This window comes from Molossus molossus, unplaced genomic scaffold (genome assembly GCF_014108415.1).
Source record: "Molossus molossus isolate mMolMol1 unplaced genomic scaffold, mMolMol1.p scaffold_m16_p_4, whole genome shotgun sequence".
NCBI lineage: Eukaryota > Metazoa > Chordata > Mammalia > Chiroptera > Molossidae > Molossus > Molossus molossus.
This window is the reverse complement of record NW_023425377.1, coordinates 83,556,004-83,579,784: the sequence shown is the minus strand read 5'-3', so window position 1 is coordinate 83,579,784 and position 23,781 is coordinate 83,556,004. Positions and strand designations below refer to the sequence as shown.

Sequence of the window (23,781 nt, the reverse complement as noted above, 5' to 3'; positions counted from 1 at the left end):
TACTTTTACTATACTACTCACACATTCCAAAACCTCTACCTACCTACTCATCCACTTGCTTTTCTACCCATCTTCTCATCTAACAACCAATTACTTATTCTTTGAAGTTGCCATACATGTGTAAGAGTATTTACCTAAGTGTATTTTATTTTACATAGCACTGAGATCAATAATTATCCATCAAGAAGGCTGGACTAGAGTATTGAGAAGCAGGTATGTTTGTGTGTGTGATATCTCAAGAAACCATGACATGATGAGAAAAAGATGGCCAAAAGATAGTGTTAACAAGTAGACTTAAAACTGACTGATACAGCCCAGCTGGTGTGGCTCAGTGGATTGAGCACTGTCCCATGGACTGAGAAGTCCTGGTTTAATCCCTGGTCAGGGCACATGCATGGGTTGTGGGCTTGAACCTTGGTGGGGGTGTGCAGGAGGCAGCTGATTGATGTGTTTCTGTCTCTCCCTTCCTCTCTCTCTAAAATTTCAGTTTAAAAAATGTTAAAAAAAAAAAACCAAAAAACCTGACTGATGAAAAAGCAATTTCCACGAGGTGGCTTTCGCAATTATTAACATCCTTGTTGAGAGTTTAGGTTCAATGTGGTCTGAGGTTCTGGGTATGACAGAGTCTTACCGTATGAGTGTTTATGCACCCCATTATAGAACACCCTTAGTAGGCTGTCATTATAGTTCTGGGCTCCAAATTTCTGGGAAATGCTCACAATATTTCTAAAGTCATTAGTTTTTCAATACATTTGTCTCCTAATATATATATATGCCTAGCACCGTGCTAGACACTGTGGGAGAAATACAGAGATGATTGTCACCTAGTTCTCATTCTCCAGAAGCTGCCAACTTAGCTGAGGAAAGACACTGTATTGAAAATAGGTCATACCAAAAAAATGATTAAAAAGCAATTAATTAACTGCCATGGGTATGGGAATTAAGTAAATCTTAAAGGATGAGTATGATTTTGATTAAGCAGAGAGGTAGAAAAGGCCATTACAGGAAGTTATAATCTATCCTCTGGATTCCATGACATTATATATATATTTATTTTGTTTTTGTTAAATAAGTTTTTATTGATTTCAGAGAGAGGGAAAGAGAGATAGAAACATCAGTGAGAGAGAAATATTGATCAGCTGCCTCCTGCATGCCCCTCGCTGGGGATTGAGCGCACAACCTGGGCATGTGTCCTGACTGGGAATGAACCTGTAACCTCCTGGTGCATGGGATGACACTCAGCCAATGGAGCCACACTAGCAGGGCCAAGACACTGCATTTTTATTGATTCCCTCATATGTCTATAAGCACTTTCTTTGAAGCACATGCTGCCTATTCTTCCTGTATTATTATTACTGTAAGTATTTACCAAGGTCTTGGTCTTGGTCTGTTTTTTTTTTATTATGACCTAAGGGATTCTATCTCACAATTTTAATTACCAACTCCTTATACTAATGACCATAAATTTCCTTATCTAAACTCCAGTTCCACTCAGATTACAGAGGCTGAAATTTCCTATATTTAATTACCTTCGGAAATTTTCTACTTAGTATGAACTTACCTTTTGTTACCATTCATTCACCCTATTTATCTGTTCTAAGATATTTTCACAGGCTAATCTGATCTTTTCCTTTTCTAAAGTTCCATCAATCATCTCTAACACTCACTGTTTTCATTATATGCTGGCTTGCACTATTACTTAATTGGTTCTATTATTTAATTTAATATGTATATGTCTTATCTTCTCCATAAGGTTATATGCTAATAGAATGCAAAAATTACACTTTAACTTTCTTCTATATATCTCTTTATAGGCATTGTACTATAAATAATTGTTCAGCTTTCTTGAAAAGGATGAGGCCAGAATATAAAACTTTAATTTTAATTAATTAATTAGTTAATTAATTAATTTATGTTTATCATCACCTGAGGACATTTCTGCATTTATCTTCAGATTGAGCAGGAGGGAGAGAGGGAGGAATACAGAGAGAGAAACATTGATGTGAGAGAGACACATCGAGTGGTTGCCATCCACACAACCCCAGCCAAGGCCAGGGACAAATTGCAACCGAGGCCCTTAGAAGGAACTGAACCCGGGACTCTTCGGTCCATGGGCCGACGCTCTAACCACTGAGCCAAACTGGCCAGGGTCAGAATATCAATCTTTAAATAATGCTGATCATTATTTCATGGAAGATGGTATTGACAGAATATAGTCTAAAAGACTCTCCAATTCCCTCCCTCCTTCTGAGTGTCTTATGATAGGACCCCTAAATTACTGTAGATACTTCCCAACTGGGCTTACTTAAATCTCCTCCTCTCCTATCCTGTTGCCAAAGTGTTCGTTCTTAAATACAAACCTGGTTTTATCAATGCAAATGCCCAAATGTACATATTACACAGTAGCCATACTCCTAACTGCCTTCCATCCTCCTTGCCTCTACATATGCTGTTTCTCTGTCTTTAATTTCCAACGGCCTCCTCTGAATCCTATTCAAAGCAGCAGTGCAATGTTGTTTGTGAAATTTCCTCTGACATTCCATATGAGTTAGATGGTTTTCTTCTCCATGATCCTAAAGCATCTTGTATATAACTTTATTATACACATTAAAGTATATAATAACTGATTGTTTACTCTTCTGTCTTCCATCTCTGGGTCCCTAGCAATTAGGAGAATGTTTCTTATATAGGAGTGCTGAATGGAAGGAAAAAGACAAGAAAGAGAAAAGATCTTTGAATGTGGTTAAAAAATATCGTACAGTTTAGGTGGGTGAGAAGGAGTAAATAGATACATAAGAAATAAAGAATGGAATGAGTAGAAAGGAAATATTTAAAATTTCATTTCAAATTCTGGCAAGGAAAAAATGAATAAAAGATAGAAAATATATCACAGTAAAAAAAAAGACTGCTCTTTTTAAAACACCGAGTAACTGACACAGTTAGAAGGCAAAAGATCTGAGAAAATCTAAAGAGAGAGTAAGTATAGGAATTATACCCTACACTAGGACAGAGAAAACTAAGAAAGGCTGGAATGAAATTGAAAGATCCCAGAGAATTGCAGAAACAGGTGTTTTAAAGTTAACATAGAATGCTTTCCATTTTAGGCATAAGACTTTTCATTCTTTCAGTTTCCCAAACTAGAAATCGTAAAAAAATAAAACCAAAAAACTTTGATACAGTCCTCTCTAGTTGCTATTAATCCATCACCAATTCCTATCTTTTTATTTCTTCCTTCTAAATATTTATCAGATCAGTTCCTCCTCTCTTCCCACTGCCAATACCTTCCTATTAACCTTCATCATCTCCCAACTGAATTATTGCAAAGCTCCTAAAGAAGTTTCTAACCTAGTGTTTCCATTGTTAAATTTAACAAGAAAACACATCCCTTCTCTTGTTTTCTCTGTGAAGGTTTCTCTGACCCTGCACCCATACTATTTTTATAAGTAAAATTTCACTGAAACATAAACATTCCCATTTTGACTACATATTGTCTATGGCTGCTTTCATGCTATAACAGCACAAATGAATAGCTGCAATAGAGACAATATAACCCACAAAACCTAAAATGTTTACTATGTGGCTCTTTAAAGAAAATGTTTACCAACCTCTGGACTGTACAGTCTTCCCTTGGTATCCACCAGGGATTAATTCTGACCCTCACAGATACTAAAATCCATGGATGTTCAAATCCTTTATATAAAATGGTGTATTTGTATATAGCCTACATATACCCTCCTATAGACTTTAAATCATCTCTAGATTACTTATAAGATCTAATACAATGTAAATGCTATGTAAATAGTTGTTATACTGTACTGTTTAGGGAATAATGAGAAGAAAAAGAGAAAAAGTCCGTACAGCTTCAGGACAGACACAACCACGGTAGGCCAAAGTACACAGTACAAGTCAGCAACAAAGTAACACTTTCCCTGCTAATGTTTTCAATCTCCATTTGGTTGAATCCCCTCCCCCCCCCAATGCAAAACCCATGGATACAGAGGGCTGACTGTACTATCATATTTATATTTTACTTTAACTGTTCACTCACAATAATAACAGAAGTTCATAGGCACTTACTGAGACAGGCACTGTTCTAAGCAATTAGAAATGCTATCTCATTTATTTTTTCACAACATTCCCAAAGGAGCAGATATTACTATTTCCATTTTACAGATGAAGAAATTGAAGCATATCGTTCCAGATCCCTCTGGACCTGGCTTTAAATTGGACTATAATCTGGGACAAATGTTTCTAGCAAAGTTTTTTAAAAAATTAGTAATATTCCATTTCTATTTCAGAATTAGCTAGTCTTCCTTAACCTGTATAACTCTAATTCAGCATATTAAATGAAGTAAGCTACCAATAAAACTCACCTGCCATCACGGGATCTGTGGAGGCTGCCGTGGTAGCTGCTCACTTTGCTGTGGACACTCCCTGCTTTGCTTCTCTGATCATCCACCATAGCCAGCTGAGTTGAAGAAGCATGGGTGGATGTTCCTTGAGTGGAAGTTCCTCTTGATTTTCTTATAATAGGAGTATTTGGATCCCTCAGGAGGGACTGAGCAAAATCAGGTTCTTGGAGTACCTGTCGGCTCTCATTCACTATCCTAGACAACAAAATACCAAATTTAAGAAACAGATTAACATTCCTATAGACTAGCAAACAACACACACTGATATTATTCTTGAAATTAATTGTTCTCCACATAATGTCTTTAGGACAAATATAAAATAACATTGTTGAAAGAGGAAAGAATGAGCAAATGAACCGTTTGCTCAGTGGTTAGAGCGTCGGCCTGCGGTCCAGAGAGAGCCGGGTTCGGTTCCCACTAAGGGGGTGTACCTCGGTTGCAGTTTGTCCCTGGTCCTGGTTGGTCGTGCAGGTGGCAGCCACTCGATGTGTCCCTTTCACATCGATGTTTCTCTCTCTCTCTTTCTCTGTCTTCCTCTCTCTCCCTCCTACTCTACCTGAACAAAAAATGGAAAAATGTCCTCGGGTGAGGATAAAAAAAAAAAAAGGAAAGAATGTAACAAAAATTTGTGTCAATCTGTCCTTTAAAGTGATGGATGGAAAGAGGACTGTGATAGAGTAAAAAAATAAAAATTTTAGTTCTATCAATAAATATGTGATCTTAGGCAAGTCATGCCTCCTTTCCTTCATTTTCCTAATCTATAAAATGAAGTTATTCAATTTTACCATTTATAAAATGTACCTTTCAGCTAAATAATTTTATTATTTGCAAGGGCACTAAAATATTACAAAGATATTCCTATAAAGTACGGGAATTGTTTTATTGCTTGGTTTATGGAAGTAGTGGAGGCCTTGTCGTTGCAGATACATTTTTTAACTTGTAATAGCAGTTGTTTTAAGGCTACAACTTGATTTTATGGCAGAAGCAGTTCTCTACTGCTGAAATAAACAAGAGTGGTCATAATTAGAATAAAACATACACAAAATTAATTTAAGCAAACATATAATTAAGCCTCAGACATACTAAAGCCTTAAGAAAAGGAGATAAATTACTGTCAAGAGCAAAAGTTTTGTTTTGTTTTTTTATTCCTTACCTGAGGATAATTTTCTATTTGTCATCAGATAGAGTGGGAGGGAGGGAGAGAGAGACAGAGAGAAATATAGATGTGATAGAGCCACATTGACTGGTTGCCTCATGCATGACCCAATGAGAGCCAGGGACTAACTGCAACTGAGATATGTGCCCCAACTGGAATCAAACTCAAGAATCATTGGTCTGCAGGCCAAGGCTCTAACCACTGAGCAAAACCGGCCAGGGCAAGAGCAAAAATTTTTAACTGCTATGAGTGTTAAAAGCAGATAGATGTTTATAACGATGAACAAGGCAGTAATTAAATAAAAGAGCCAATTAAATAATTGCAAAGATCAGTCTCAGTTTATGTAAATAAGCACTATGAGAATCAGAGTTAAGTAAAAACTAGATAAACAATTTCATTTAAAACACTACTCCAGCCTGGCCAGTGTGGTTCAGTGGTTGAGCACTGACCCATGTGTACCAAGAGGTTATCGGTTTGATTCCGAGTCGGGGCACATGCCCAATCCCCAGTGTGGGGCATGCAGGGGACAGCCAACAGAAGTTCTCTCTCATCGATGTTTCTATCTCTCTCTCCCTCTCCCTTCCTCTGTCTCTAAAATCAATAAAGAACAAAATATTTTTAAAAACCCAAAAAACTCCAATAATGTAAAAATTGGATCACACAGTGAGAAAGTACATACATTCTGTTTTCAAATTATAAAAGCATTGTTTGTTGTTGTTTTTAGTGCTGGGGTAAAAAGGCTGAAAGAAGGCTAATATTTGTGGAGTACCTGTATTATGTCAGGAATTTTAAATACATTCTCCTCTGATCCTTAATGTTTTTATTATGGAGACTAATGTTCTGAGAGAATATTTCTAAGAGGATATTAGGTATCTATTTAAGAACAAATACTGTGATTCTCATTTTTTTTTAAATCCTCATTCGAGGACATTTTTTTCCAATTTTTTGTTCAGATAGAGTGGGAGGGACAGAGAGGAAGAGAGAGGAAAGAGAGAAACATCGACGTGAAAGGGACACATGGAGTGGCTGCCATCTGCACGACCAACCAGAGCCAGGGACAAACTGCAACCGAGGTACGCGCCCTTAGCGGGAACCGAACCCGGGTCTCTCTGGATCGCAGGCCGATACTCTAACCGCTGAGCCAAACCAGCCAGGGCTGTGATTCTCATTTTATAGATAAAGAAACTGAGGTTCTAAGAGATTAACAAACTTTCCAAAAGACACACAACAAAACTAGTGGTCAGGGATCAAACTTAAGTTTAAGTGGCTTAGAAGCCAATTATAAAGTAATGATAAAACAATGTTTACGTATATCCTGAAAACAATGTAAAAACTAGACAGAAGAAAGATCAAGACAAAAATAGTTTTTTGTTTTTTATCCTCACCCGAGGACATTTTTCCATTTTTTACTCAGATAGAGCGGGAAGGAGAGAGAGGAAGAGAGAGAAACATCGACGTGAAAGGGACACATCGAGTGGCCGCCACCCACATGACCCAACCAGGGCCGGGGACAAACTGCAGCCAAGGTACATGCCCTTAGCGGGAACCGAACCCGGGTCTCTGTGGACGCAGGCTGACGCTCTAACCACTGAGCCAAACCGGCCAGGGCTAGACAAAAATAGTTTTTAAGAAAATCCAAGATTTGTTCCTCTGTCATCAATGGTCCTATAACATATATATGTACATCCCGAGTAAGTCTTGATTGCTGACTTTATTTTCTAAATTTCTTTTTTAAAACTTGGTTCAAACTGACTTCTGGTTGTTCCAAAACTTTAATGCACCTTCAAATGGTGAAGGTTTGTCCCCTCATTTTACAGATAAGAAAGCAAAGGTCCAGAGAAATTAAGTGATATGACCTAGATAATTCTAAAGCAAAATTTCTAAAAATATTTCGGTGTCAGAATTATTAGCATAAGCAGCCTTAAATGTGGCTTTGCTTAGAGAACACTAATTTGATTAGCACAGTTTTAGAAGTCAATCTCTATAGCACAGTATAACAGAGGGGTTAGGAGCAAAGACTAAAGTCTACAGTCAGACTGCTTGGGTTTGAATTTCAATTCTACCATTCACTAGCTGTGAAACCTTGGTTCCATGCCTATTTCATTATCTGTAAAATGATGATATCCCTTATAAGACTGTTTAGAGGATTAAATGATTTAACAATGTATAAAATGCTTAGAACAGTGCATGGAATATTAAATGTGCTCAGTTAACTGGTAACCATTATTATGATTACTTGATAGTCATTTCTCAAAGGCTAAACCAGACAAACACTAGAAATAGCTATAGGATGCTCATGTTCTTGAACTCCAAAATACTGAACTGCTCCTCTAGCCCAGAGCATAGTCCTGGCTTAGAGGATCACAATGACTTTGTTGGGTAGGGAGCCACGGTTGCAGAATACCAAATAAAAGGATCTTGAGGAACTCTAATCAGTGTGAAAACGATTCTAGCCCAACCATGATCCCCCAATAACTAGGATGATTCCCCATAAAGGTAGGTTGGGTTTAGTTCTATCTGGAATTTCCAGTACAACCCCATTCAGAATGTTTATGTGTGGTTCAGAGGTGACAAGGAATGTTTAATTCAAGCCCTTTCCTCAGCATTATGTTTTACTGTGATTAAAAGACATATAAAAATTTCAACAAATATACAGCTAAATCACAGTAAATCCTACAAGGAGGAAAACATAAAAGCAGGGACTTGGCCTGTTTTGTTTGCCATTGAATTCCTGGCATCCCAAAATAGTTCATGGCATATAGTAAGCATTCAATAAAGACTTCTTAAAGGATGAATTAGCCCTGGCAGGTTTGGCTCAGCGGTTGAAGCATTGGCCTGTGGACCAGAGAGTCCCGGGATCGGTTCCCGCTAGGGGCACATACCAAAAAAAAAGGATGAATTAATGCCAGAAAACACATTTTTGTAATTACTGAATGAAATCTTTCCCTTTCTTTCCCTCTCTGTCCTATGACACTGTATTTAAAGGAGAAATATATTATCTGCCATCACTATTAGCAGTCTCAGATATGGTAAGAAATAACGTTTTGTTTTTTTTTAAATCTTCACCTGAGAATATTTTTTCCATTAATCTTCAGACAGATGGGAAGGAGAGAGAGAGCGAGAGAAACATAGAAGTAAGAGAGACACACTGATTGGTTGCCTCCAGCATGACCCCGGCCAAGGCCAGGGACCAAACTGCAACCAAGGTATGTGCCCTTGACCAGAACCAAACCCACGACTCTTTGGTCCATGGGCCAATGCTCTAACTGTTGAGACAAACCAGCCATGGCAGAAATATGTATTTTTAAAATGTGATTATTTTACTTTAAATTAAACTGTTTAATAGAAACTGCTAATTACTAATATTTTGAAAAATATAGATTTTTGTTATTGAGGCATTTTAAGTTGTATAATAAAGGTACATTATCCCATACAAAGCACAATATTTTATTATATTTACTTATTTATATATTTTTTAAAGCTCACCCGAGGATAATTTTCCATTTATCTTCAGATAGAGTTAGGAGGGAGGGTGGAAGGAAGAGAGAGAGAGAGAAAAACATTGATGTGAGAGAGACACATTGCTTGGTTGCCTCCTGCAAGACCCTGACTAGGGTCAGGGATTGAACCACAACTGAGGTATATGCCCTTGACCAAAATTGAACCTGTGACTCTTTGGTCCACAGACTGACACTCTAACCATTGAGCTAAACTGGCCAGGGCAAGGCACAGCATTTTAAATACAGTCTTAAGAGTTTTACAGGTTATCCCCAACAAACCCCATTTTCCTTTGACCCTACATGATTCCACTAACTTAGAATTCAAATATAGTATTCATGTAAGATTTATACTGAGTAAAAAGTTTGAAATAATTTGTTGCTTCGTGAATATTAAAGAGTCTTATTTTATTTTCTGAATTAGATTCAAAAAAATTAAAAATTCTTTAAATATGCCCTCAAAAGGCTGCTTTGGCAAGTCTTATAGTTACCATGATACTCTAATACGCAGTGTGGACAACTATAAATCAAATCACAATACTTTCTTAAACATATTTCATGTTATCTAATGGTATCACTTTTTTTCTATTTTGGCTTTAATGTGTACTACATCAGAATGAAATAACATGCTATTTCTTTAAATTATTTATGGTATACTTGAAAGAACAATAAATAGTTGGAAATGGAAGCATAATCTAATACCTGTATGACTTTGGCCAAGGCACTTAACTTCTCTGTTTTCTCATCTATAACACAGAGATACCAACCTTTACAGGAATATCAAGAGGATAAATAAATAAATATATATATTTTATATATATAAAAGCATGAATTTGTTTGTTTTGTTAATCTTCACCCAAGGATATTTTTCCATTGATTTTCACATAGAGTGGAAGGGAGGGAGAGGGAGAGACAGAGAAACATTAATGTGAGAAACATCCATTGGTTGCCTCCTGCACGACCCCAACTGGGGCCGGGGATTGAACCTGCAACCGAGATATGTGCCCTTGACCAGGACTCGAACCCATGACCCTTGGGTCCATGGGCCGATGCTCTAACTGCTGAGCCAAATCAGCCAGGTTTATTAATTTCTATTTAATTTTAAGAAAGATTATAATTTGGGTTTTTAAACCTAAAGATTGGCCTTCCTTCAAATATTCTAATTAGTAAGGAAGAGATTTTAAGCTCAATTCTACTTGACTATCTTCTTAGAATAAGTTTTTAGTTTTGTTTTTTTTAACTGATTTTTGAGTAAGAGGAAGGGGGGAGGAGGAGAGGGGGAGGGAGGGAGGAGAGAGAAAGAGAGAAACATCAATTTGTTGTTCCATCATTGATACATTCATTGGTTGCTTCTTGTATGTGCCCTGACCAGAGATCAAACCCGAAACCTTGGCGTACTGGGACAATACTCTAAACAACTGATCCACCCAGCCAAGGCCAAGTTTTTAGCTTTTAATTAAGACCTGCTACTGTGCCAGTCTTAACTGATGGCAGCTGAAGTTACAATCTTATTGGAATATTTCCTCAAAATTCAAATTATTTTAATGTAAGCAACACAAAAAATTTACATAAATGTGAAGTTCGTGAACATTGTGATAATTTACTTCAACTTACTCTTTTTTCCTACGACCATGAAAAAAACTGGCCCATTCAAAGCATGTCTTTTTGCTTCCAACCCAAAAAATAGAGGGAATACCAACTATCAGAGCCATCAGGTATTTCATCAGAAAGAGAATCAGGTCTGGACGACTCATTTGAGTGACCTACAAGAAGGAAAAAAGAATCTTAAATATATAAAAAGAACTATCTATTAAAGGCCATTATAAAATCTTTTACATAAAATAAACAATAGTAAAATAATTCTACAAATTTGATGTTCTCATTTATATAGCTCTATAGTTAATTTTCTGGTTACATGGAAAGATACACTCCTGAAAATTTGACAATTTATAATCTACAATTTGAGTCCTATATTTTTCTTATTAGCTCAATTGACTATATTCTAAAGAGAAACATTATTAATGTGTAAATAAACCATGAATAGGAATAGAAGCTCAAGTAATACCTATAACGGCAAATTTTGCTAGTCCTATCATTGGCAATCACAATATTAAAAAATTGTCATCTATAATATGTTCTTTCATCTACCTACTTCATCTTTACTCTGCTGGCTCTTTTTAAGCTTCCTCTTTAACCTACGAGTTATTTGTAAATGCATTTTCTAGTTTCTAGTCAGATGAGTTTTTCAAAAAAGTATTTTTATTGCTGGTTTCAAGTTTAATTATTGTGGTAAAAGAATATAATCAATAGATTCTGGTTTCCTTAAATTTTGGAGACCTGTGAATTAGGACACAATTTTTCTATGTATTTCTTACGTGTTCAAAACTAATGCACTTCTCTATTTGTTGGGTACAAAATTTGCTCTATGTATTCTATCAACTTCACTATTTGTGTTGTTCAAATCTTCCCTATATTCTTGACTTTCTGTTTGCCTATCCATTTTAATAGAGGTATGCTAAAATCTCTTACGTAACTGTGAACTCGTCAGTTTTCCTTCTAATCCTGTCAGTTTTTATTTTCAAGCCTTGTGAGATGTTATGTAAATTCAATAATGCTCTAGCTGTTCATTTTACTTTAGTAATACTTTTCATTTTAAATTGTATTTTATTTGACATTAATACTGTCACACCAGCTCTTCTTCCGTGTTCAAATAGCGCTAGCTGTTCTGCCCATCTGTTCTAGTTCTGTCCTCTGGAGCTAAGAAGAATACAGCTACCATTTCAGGAGTCCTAGTTGATTCAATGAGATATCCTGCCAGAAGCAAAACTTAAAAACACAATGTAAGTACTGGGAACAAAGAGACAATAAGACTATCCAGAAAATCTGAGAGAATCCACTGAAAAAGCAAATAGACACAACCAAAGTGTTCCGTAACTAAGTTGGACAAGATTAATATACAAATATTGAACTTTTCTTATATATTATACCAATAACCAGATAAGAAAAATAATGAAAACCATTTAATTTATAATCTTTTTTTAAAAATTCTCACCTAAGGATATTTCTCTGTTTATCTTCTGACAGAGTGGGAGGGAGGGAAAGAGAAACATTGATGTGAGAGAGACACATCGACTGGCTGCCCCCCACACGACCCCAACCAGGGCTGGGGACAAACCACAACCAACGTTTGTGCCCCTGACTGGAACTGAACCTGTGACTCATCAGTCTGCAAGTCAACTGCTCTAACCGCTGAACCAAACCGGAGTTAATTTATAATCTTTTTAAAAAAAATTTATTTATTATTATTATCTTTTTTATCCTCACCCAAGGACATTTTTCCATTTTTTGTTCAGATAGAGTGGAAGGAAGGGAGGGAGGGAGGGAGAAACATCGATGTGAAAGGGACACATCGAGTGGCTGCCACCCACCCAACCCAACCAGGACTAGGGACAAACTCAACCAAGGTATGTGCCCTTAGGGGGAACCGAACCCGGGTCTCTCTGGACCATAGGCTGACGCTCTAACCGCTGAGCCAAACCAGCCAGGGCTTTTTTTTTTTTTCTAATTTACAATCTTAACAAAAACTGTAAGATACCTAGAAATAGACCTAATAAGAAATAAAAAGAAAATGATAAGATCCTATTGAAAGACATGTAAAGACTCAATGTTTTAAAGGTGTCACTTTAATTATCTCCCCAAATAATCCTATACACTTGATACAATCTCTAAAGATAAATGTAAAATGTTAGGTATATAAGTATTTCAAATAAATGAGGAAAAGATAAATTTTTTTTAATCCTCACCTGAGGATATTTTTCTATTTATCTTCAGACAAAGTGGGAGGGAGAGAGAGGGAGAAAAAGGGAGAGAGAGAGAAACATCGATGTGAGAGGGACATATCGACTGGTTACCTCCCACATGACACAGACCAGGGCCAGGACGAACCGAGGTACATGCCCTTGGCCGGAATCAAACCCATGACTCATTGGTCCGAGGGCTGACGCTCTAACCGTTGAGCCAAACCAGCCAGGGCAAGATAGGTTGTTTAATAAGTGATGTTGGGATGGTTGGCAATCCACCTGCAAACAAAATAATTTAGACACCACCTCACACAATAAGGAAAAATAAATTCTAGAAAGTTAAAACTAAATCATGAAACTATGAAAAGCATAAAGAACATTTTTATAATGGAAGGTATAAAAGGCCTTTTTAGAAGAGTAATATGAAACAAAGAAGTGATAAAAGGAAAAAATTGACAGTTTTGATTACTAAAAACTTAAAATTTCTGCAGAACAAGAAACCTACATCAAATTAATGGACTAATGACTAGGAATATTAATTGTATTATCTATCAATAAAGCAAACCTAAGGAAAAGAAATAGAAGGAATTAATAAAGATAAAAGAAGTCAGAAGACAAAAAGAACTAATTAATAAACCCAAAAGTCGGTTATTTGAAAAAAATAGTGGATAACCGATTCTCTAGCCCGATCAAAACAACAAAGGGAAGAGCCCATGTGCACACACACATATACGCAGAAATGATAAGCAAGCAGCTATGAAGAACAAAATTAAAACGACATTAAGAGATTATTTTGTTCAAGTGCATACACATAGATTTGGAAATTAATGAAAACAAATAATGGGAAAATATAAACAAAACTGACCCTAGAAGCAAGCATAAAATTGTACCTAACTCAAAAGACTTGATAAAACAATGGAACTATAGATGTCTCATTTATGGATGTTTATGCAAACAGAATCCAACAACAAATTCAAAGAATATGTTATAGCCTTGGCGGGGTAGTTCAGCTGGTTAGAGTGTCATCTTGATATGCCAAGGTTACAGGTTCTATCCTGGGTCAGGGCACAAATAAGAACCAATCAATGAATGCATAAATAAATGGAACAACAAATCAGTGTTCTTCTTTCTTTCTCTCTCCCCACTTTCCTCTCTCTAAGATCAATCAATATATAAAAAAATATGTCATTACCAAATATAGAAAAGCAAGGATGGTTCAATTTAGCAAACTGATTTATAAATTTGATACATTATTGGATCGAAAAGAAAAAATATATATAATCATTTCCATGTATGCCAAAAAGGCATTTGAAAATTATCCATTCTTGTTTCTTAAATATTATAATAAATATCCATTTATTAAAAATTATAATAAAAAAATAAATGATTATAAGCCCTTAAAGTGGCAAAATAACTTAGTTATTCTAAAAGTCAGTACCATGTTTAATGGGAACACCAGAAACTACTATTCTCATTAAAGTCAGGAATACAAGATGAGGATCTACTACTGCTCTTAATTAACCTTGTATCAACTGTGCTGACTGCAACTAGACAAAAAAAAAAAGGTATAAAAACTATAAAGGAGAGAAAATGATTATTTATAGATAATATCATTTAAAGAGAATAAAGGAAAAACTATTATAAGTCATAAGCAAAGTGGCTAGATGCAAAATAAAATACCAAAATCACTTTCAGATATACAAATAACAATTACTAGGTAAAAGAAAGAAAATTCATTTGCCGTTGATGTGGGCTGAACTGTGTCCCCCTAAAATTCATATGCTGAAGTCCTAACTCCCAGTACCTCAGAATATGACTTGGAGATAGAGCATTTAAATAGGTAATTAGGAAATGAGTTCATATAGGTAGGCCTTAAACCAATCTGACTTATGTCCTCATAAGAAAGGGAAATTTGAACAAACAGACCCAGGGATGAACGCACACAGAAAACACCATATGAGGAATCAGCATCAGGGTGGGCAGCTAGCTATCCACAAGCCAAGGAGAGAGGCCTCAGAGGAAATCAACCATGCTGGCACCTTGATCTTGGCCTCCCAACCTCCATAACTGTTGTTTAAGCCACCTAGTCTGTGGTATCTTGTTTTAGCAGCCTTAGTAAACTAATACTTCCATTGTAACAAAAGGGATAAAACAGCTAGAAATAAATTTAATAAAAAAAATGAGTGATGTATTAGAAGCTTTAAAATGCTTATAAAATAAGTTCTTGATGAAAAGAAATCAACATAATAAAAATGCAAATTCTCCTTGATTTAGTCATTAGATTTATTTATTTAAAATTTTTTTTTTTCCTTTATTGATTTTAGAGAGAGAGGAAGTGAAAGGGAAAGAGAGATAGAAACATCGATGAGAGAGAACATGGATTGGCCGCCTCCAGCATGCCCCCCACTGGGGGTCGGGCCCACAATCTAGGCATGTGTCCTGGCCGGGAATCGAACCGGCGACCTCTTGGTGCATGGGTCAATGCTCAACCACTGAGCCACACCGACTGGACTAGTCATGAAATTTAATATAATTTCAATAAAAATACCAACAGAGTTATCTGGGAATTAAACAAGATGATTGTAAAGTTCATATAGAAAAACAAACAAGCATAATTAAACAGGAAAATGCTGAAAGAGAAGAAAAATATATCAAGTTATAAAAAAATGGTAATACTGTGGCATTGACAGTTTTAATATTTAAATATGTGATATTTCAAGCTACTAACAAAATGAATTATTCAATAAATGGATTCTAGATAGGCATCTAGGAAAAAATTATTTCCCCTTTCCAAGGTAAAAATTTTATTTTTGAGGAACTTCATACTGCACATATTCAGAGAGTCACACAAGAAAGCAAAAATGTTATCCTCCCCTCATACTAAAAATAAGAGCATAAAATTTATTTTTAAATAATGATATTTAGAAGTATAACATCTAAAATGAACAAAAAACGGGGGAAAGGCATTTACTATATAGTTCAGATTTCTTTGGTCAGGTTTCTCCCCAGGTGGCATTAGTACTTTTTCTTTCGATTCATATTACTAAAATAGTAGAAACCTGGAAAAATATAAACCTAATGATTGTAAACCATATTTCATACCAATATTAATTCCTACCAGATAAAAAATTCAAATAAAAAAAAAATTACACAGCAAACAAAAAGAAGCCATAAAGTTCAAGATGAAAGCTTTACTCTAAGGATGGAGAATAACCATCTAGCTATGACACAAAATCTAAAAGCCATAAGAGTAAAGATAAATAAACCTATCATAAAAGTAAGGACACATACATAAAACCCCAACATTTTATATGGCCAGAACTTCCATGACATAACAACCAAAAGACAAGTAAAAAGCAGACATAACATTGTTGCAAACATTGTGGCAGACAAAGGGGCTAATTTTGTTAACAAGGAACCATAAATAAGAAAAAAAATCTACCACCTAAAGAAAGATAGGTAAAATATATGGTTAGTTTACAGAAATTTAAATACAAATAGGAGCTCAACCTCACTCAGTTTTTTAAAAATTTCAATTACATAATGATTTTATTTTTTAGCCTATCAGATAGGTGAGATCCAAAAGTCTGATAGCACATTGTATCAGCAAATGTGTGGAAAAGTACACTTGTATATTGCAAATAAAAATATAAATTCATTAAACTTCTATAAGACAATTTGGCAACAGTTATCAAAAGTTTACTCTTTATGAAATAGTTGTATGTCAATTATATCCCAATAAAAAATTATACCCTTTGATCAAGCAATTATTTGAAAAATTATGCTACATATATTCACATATATGTGAAATGATGTATGTACAAAGATTGTTTGCAATAAAATATTAGAAACAATGGTTTATCCAATCAGTGGCATACTATGTCATTAAAAATATTGAGAACGCCTTTTCTCTTTAGATATTGATCTTCCAAGATATAGTGTTAAATAACAAAAATGGGGAGAATTGTGTATAGTAACTACCATTTGAGTAGAAACAAAGAAGGGGAAAGGAAAACATTTGCATAAGCATTGTTCTGGTTATCTACTGCTGTGTAAGAAATCACGCCAAAACTTAATGACTTAAAACAAGAATTTATTATTATCTCTGACAGTTCTGTGAGTTGACTGGGCTCAGTTGCATGACTTTCACTTGGGTTCTCAATGTAGCTGCAGTCAGATGACAGATGGGGCTACAATCATCTGAAAGTAAGACTGAGCTGGACAGACATAAGATGGCTTTTTCACTCAAATGTCTGACATCTCAACCAGGAATGCTGGAAAAGATGGGAGCTGGCTGGGGATCTCTCTCCCTCTTCTTCCCTCCCTCCTTTCATGCAGCCTGTCCAGATAGCTTATGAGTAGCTTGAGATTCCACACATCTTGTGGTTTCAGAACAGTCTGACTTCTTACTAGAGACTGGCATCTCCCAGAGCAAGTATTCTAAGTGAACTTGGCAAAAGCAGAAAGACTTCTTAAGACTTAGCCTCAGGGTTATACAGAATCACTTCTGCTCATTGTACTAATCAAAAGAAATCACAGAGCCAGCCCAATTCAAGAAAAGGGCCTACTCAAGAGCAAGAAGTGTGGTTCATTGGCTAGAGGCAGGAGGGTGCATATCTTTGAAGAGTAGCTACCAAAATGTTATAAAAATATACAGAAAAATGTAAATGATGGTTATATTGTTAACATGGGAGACATGTTTTTCCTCTAAGCATGTTTTTACAATAATTTTTTCCTGACATTCAGGTATATTTTAAAGAGGAGAAAATTAGCCCTGGCCAGTTTGGCTCAGCAGTTAAAGCATTGGCCTGTGGACCAGAGAGTCCCGGGTTCGGTTCTCGCTGAGGGCATGTGCCTCGGTTGCAGTCTGTCCCCGGCCCCGGTTGGGGTTGTGTGAGTGGCAACCAGTCGATGTGTCTCTCTCACATCGATGTTTCTCTCTCTCTCTCTTCCCCCCATCTCCCTCCTGCTCTATCTGAAGATAGATGCAAAAATGTCCTCTAGTGAGGATTAAAAAAAAGAGAGAAGAAGTTATATGCATATAATCAACATTATTTACAAACATATTTAATCAGGAAAACCTTTACCATATTAATGAAATGCCAAAAGCTCGTGTGATAAAATGTAAATGGATTATAGCAGGTATCAATAAATGTTCAACAAATAAATTGCTCTAAGAGATTATCAAAAATTATATTGATATTTAATATATAGTACCATAGTATCATTAATATCTAAAAGCTATATAAATTAATGATCAAATAGATAAAGAACATTATGATGAATTATAAATGAATCAATGCTAAGGACAGGACTTATATTCTGCATTTTACATACACACATACACATCGTTTTGTGACTTCCTTATATTGTGTTATGGCACATTACTTCTTAAAGATAGATTTTCACATAATATTAAGAAAGAACAAATATATGTAGCGTATCAAATGGGTTGAAACATAAAATACTTAGAACTGTGCTTGACCTAATGCTCAAACATGTGGTGCATGAAGCTACTATCCCAAAAGATTAGTATCTACTAGGTAATCCATAAAAAGATATTCTGTGATAAAATAAAATTTAAATATTATAACCTCTCCTGGGAGATTCACATGCATATTCATACATGAAAGGCTCTGAGAAGTCCTGAAATAAGGAACCGTTTATCTTTGTTTATCCCAGTGTTTCCTATGCTGCTAAACACTTAAATTTCCCCATCTGAAAATTAAGGGGTTGGAATATATAAATTCTAAAGTTTATCCTAATAGCCTATGACCCTAATAAATCTTGAAATTTTTTTCTCGAGGAATCAGAGACTAGTTTTTATCTAATTTTGCTCCAAAAATTATTTTCCTTTTCCATGATTTAAAAATCTGCCCTGGCCGGTTTGGCTCAGCAGTTAGAGTGTCAGCCTGCAGTCTAGAGAGACCCAGGTTCAGTTCCCGCTAAGGGCATGTACCTTGGTTGCAGTTTGTCCCAGCCCTGGATGGGTCGTGCGGGTGGCAACCACTCGTGTCCCTTTTACGTGGATGTTTCTCTCTCTCTCTCTCTCCCCCTTCCTCCCTCCCTCCCTCCCTCCCTCCCTCCCTCCCTCCCTCCCTCCCTCCCTCCCTCCCTCCCACTCTATCTGAACAAAAAAATGGAAAAATGTCCTCAGGTGAGGATAAAAAAAAAGAAAAAAAAATCTATCGTACCAGCTAAAGTACACACGTTAACCATGATTGTACACATTTTTTTGGGCTCACAGAAAACAGTAAGTTCCCATAAAAGTGGATGGAGGTAAGGGGAAGAATGTGACCATTGAGAAGCATGCTTCAAATCACATATTTATATATAATGAATAGTGAGAATACGATGACCGATCCTCACCCGAGGACATTTTTCCATTTTTTTTGTTCAGATAGAGTAGGAGTAGAGTAGGAGGGAGAGAGAGGAAGAGAGAGAGAGAGAGAAACATCAACGTGAAAGGGACACCTCGAGTGGCTGCCACCTGCACGACTCAACCAGGGCTGGGGACAAACTGCAACCAAGGTACGTGCCCTTAGCGGGAACTGAACCCGGGTCTCTCTGGACCGCAGGCTGATGCTCTAACCACTGAGCTAAACTGGCCAGGGGAAGAAAATTATTTATAAATGTAAAGACATAGACTATATAAATTTATGTAATGTAGCTTAGTGAAGACAAAGAGGCCAAGAACCTAAAAATTAAAACTAGTAAAACTGCAATCACAGAAGCACAGTGGAAGATTTCATTAGAGTTGAGCAAAGAATTAGATTGTGTGATGTGAAAAGTATTAGGCACTAGCCTAAACAATGTGACCTTCATCACATCACTTATAAAACAGAAGGCTTGAACTTAATGACTTTGGGGCTGCAGTCAACTGACAGACCATCTACAGTCTAAAATACGCTTATTTAGAGATATTATATAGTCTAATTCCTTTATTTACATATGTAGAATCAAAGTCCAGAAAAAATGAATCAATTTGCTCAAGGTCACATAGCTAATTAATTCAGCCACTTAAATATATAATGCCTATATGTCCTGGTATAAGAGTTACAGCAGTAAATGAGTCAAAAAAGTCCCTGTCCTTTTCAGCTTACATTGTAGGGAGGGGTAGGGAAAGGGTGAGTATGGAATGCTGTCAATAAACATCAAAATTAAAAAATGGAGTAATTCAGGTAGTAATAAACTCAGAACCAAAGCATGTTATGGAATAGTGTTTGGGATATAGTGTGTTGTATGGAGCATGTATTTTATTTTATTTTAATTTGTGTTACTTTTTATTTATTATTTTATACATTCAACCATTAATACTTTAACAGTGATTACTTGGCTATACTTCAAGATAATCTTCACCTTGAATCCATTGCACTACATGTTAAATATAGTTTTTAGATCAAAGTGGTCAGAAAAGGCCTCTACAAAGACATGACATTTAAGCAGGAATTTGGGAGTATATTCTGCAGTAAGAGTATTTCAAGCAGAACAAAGAGCAACAACCGTTGTTATCTCTGAAGAACAGTAACAAGGAGACCAGCATGGCTAGAGCTGAGCACAAAAGGAGAATTGTAGAAAATAAGTTAAAGAAATAGACAGGGGCCGAATTACATATGGCCCCATAGATAATGATAAAACTCATGGTTTTTATTTTAAAGGTAATAGGGAGCCATTAGAGAATTCTGTTTGAAGGAGCAACATGATCTTATTTTTTGAAAAGATCACCGTGGCTACGTGTTGGAAATAAATTGTAAAGCAACAGGAATAGAAAAACAAGCAGATGAATTGATAGGCCATAGTGGAATTACCAGCTTGGATTAAGGTAGAAATGGAGGTGGTGAGAAGTCGATGGATTGGGTGAGATGAGACATGTGAGAAGGAGGGCTGGCTCAAAGATGGCTCTAAGCCCTGGCTAGTGTTGCTCGATGGTTAGAGCATTGGCCCACACACCGAAGGGTCTTGGATTTGATTCCTGGTTAAGGGCACATACCTGGGTTGCAGATTCAATCCCAGCCCTAGTTGGGGCACTTGCAGGAGGCAACCAATCGATGTGTCTCTCATGTTTCTGTTTCTCTCTCTCTCTCTCTCTCTCTCTGTCCCTCCCTTCCACTCTCTCTAAAAATCAATGGGAAAAAATATCCTTGGGTGAGAATTAACAAAACAAAAAAAAACAAAAAAAGGCTCCAAATTTGGGTCTGAGCAACTTGTGAAGGACAATACTATTTACTGAATGGGGACGAACTGGAGATAGGATGTAGAAAGAAGGTTTAAGGAGAAAAATGAAGAGCTCTTTTTTAGATTATGTTAAGTTAGAAATGCCTTACAGACTTCCAAATGAAAATATCATGTAATTAGATATATGTCTGGAACTCAGAAACCAAGTTGGGCTATATAGTCTAAAACATGGGAATATATAAGATTATCTGGAAAATGGGGAAGGGGGAAAAAAAAAAAAGAGAGCCAAGGTGAGAAACCATACCTCGTTACTTCTATAGTGTTTTAAGCTGCATTGTACTTTCTTTCATAAATAAGAAATACTGTCTATATAATAGAAATGCTCGAGTTAAAGAGGAGTGCTCAAAACAAGATCAGTAATAACACCAACAACCAAAACCTTCAATTAGGTAAGAGAGTACAGAGAATTAGAAAACAGAGGGATGGGCCCTGGCCAGTGTGGCTCAGTTGGTTGGGCATCATCCCATGCACCAATTTGATTCCTAGTCAGGATACACAAGGGTTTCTGACTCGATCCCTGGTGGGAGGCAAACAGGAGGCAGCCGATCGATGTTTTTCTTTCTCTCTCTCTAAAAATCAATGAGAAAAACAAACAAACAAAAAACCACAGAGGGCTGGAACGTGGAATATACTGTATTATAAAGTTCTGGTTAAAGCCAAAATTCCACGGTAAACAAGTCAGCCCCTGACCATGATAGAGATCCAGTGAGAAAACAACTGAAACAACACCTGTTCTGTGAACCTGCATTAGGCAGTGTTGGAGCCAGAGGGCACTGAGGAAGATGGTCAAGCTTGCTATAAGGAAAAGAGGTTTCCCTTATAAATAAGGAAAAAGAAAGAGGAAAGAGAATGTATTATTATCTATTTATAAGTCACATAAGAACCCTACTCTCCCCCAATTCAGGCAGTTAGTATGTAAAACAGGATTGTGTACTAGCTATAAAGGGAAAGCTCACTAAAGAAAACTATTTAAATAAAGGAATCCAATGTTCAGTTTTTATTTTAAAATAACCTTATAATGAACTAAATGCCTATAGTTTGAAAAAAACACTCAATATCAGTTCCTTGTATAATTAAAATGGATAAATGAGAAATTTTAAAATATTCTTTTATAATTGTCCTTTAAAAACACTATATTCCTATTAATGTTAAACTATGTCACTCTAATAACTGAAAACACTCACCTGATATATTTCTTTGATCTATTTACTGTGAATTGTAGGGAACCCGGGCAGAGAAGGGAGACTACCAGCATTTGCTGTAAACCCGACATCTTGATTACTATCCTTTTCTACAATGGCCTGGCTATCTGTGAACAGCTTACATCCACTGTCTTCTGAACTGGTTTCTACTAACATCACTCTAATTTTAATCAACAGAATTTTGCAACATGACTTTATTCAACTACAATATGGAAAATATTGTCCATGTTTTGTTCTTCCAATTTAGATCCATAATCTATCAAAGACCTTGGGGTTTAAATTATTTTTAATTAAATAGAAAAAGTTATTCATGCTAAAGGGGAAAAAAGCATTGCAAAAAAAAGAGAAAGAAACCCACCAAGGGCATATTTGTGGTTATTGTGGTAGCCTAAATTTAATTCTTGTTTCTGAGACTTTGGCTTTGAATCAGGTTGGCAGAGTTCTTGGCTTCTTTCCCCAATCAAGTAGTATCTATACTTTACTAATAAAGTCACAAACTGCATTAGGTTTATTTTCATTTTAAAATATAGGTTCATTACAAAGTGTTGGCTTATATTGAGCCTGTGGCCATCAAAGCCCACATAAAAATATATTGTTGCCCTGGCTGGTTTTGCTCAGCGGTTAGAGCGTCGGCCTGTGGACCAGAGAACCTGGGTTCAGTTCCCGCTAAGGGCATGTACTTCGGTTGCTGTTCGTCCCGGCCCTGGTCGGGGTCGTGCGGGAGGCAACCCGTCGATGTGTCCTTCTCATGTCGATGTTTCTCTCTTTCCCTTTCTCATCCTCTCTCCCTCCCACTCTATCTGAAGACAAATAGAAAAATATCCTCAGGTGAGGATAAGTGACAGCAATTCTAGAATGGAGGTCTTCTGATTCCATATTTTGTTCACTTATTACACTACATTGCTTTATCTGCCTATAGTTTTATTCTGTTTTGAAAAGTCCTACTTGTCCCATCAAATATAAAGACCTATCATAATGCTATAGTAATTAACACAATGATAGAAGATTAAGCAAAGATAGAAAACAGACCATGGAAAAGAACAGCAAAATAAGTTTCACATACAGAAACTTGATATATGAGGCAGTATTACAGTTCATTGGAGAAAGGATGGACTAGTCATTAAATGGTATTAACTGGATATTTACATATTTAAAAAATAGTATCTCCTCCTCAGATATAATAAATTCTTATGAAAAGCAAAACTTTAAAACTTCAGAATATTTTTTATGAACTTGTGGCAGAGATTTCTTAAATAAGATACAATTAAAAACAACAACAAGGAAAAGGTGAATAAATAACATATAATTAAATTTTAAAACTTCTGCTGATCAAAGGACATGATTGAAAAAGTGAAAAGCCAAGCTAGATATCTGTAGTGCATAAAACAAAGAATTATAATTCAGAATATGTGTGGATAAACAAGCAATTTACATAAATCTAAATAGCTAATAAACATAAGAAAAAAAGTTCAATCTCAA

The 23,781-nt window shown here is 36.1% G+C and overlaps 1 protein-coding gene across 1 annotated transcript in view; it reads right to left on the bottom strand.

Moving 5' to 3' along the window:
- The window catches only part of FZD3 (frizzled class receptor 3), an 86,062-nt gene that overhangs the window by 4,473 nt on the left and 57,808 nt on the right, over positions 1 to 23,781 (bottom strand). The window contains exons 5-6 of the mRNA XM_036240691.1: positions 10,680 to 10,828; positions 4,374 to 4,607 (exon numbers count right to left, since the gene is read on the bottom strand). Of these exons, the coding sequence (XP_036096584.1) occupies positions 4,374 to 4,607; positions 10,680 to 10,828 (383 nt within the window). The remainder of the gene's footprint in view (positions 1 to 4,373; positions 4,608 to 10,679; positions 10,829 to 23,781) is intronic.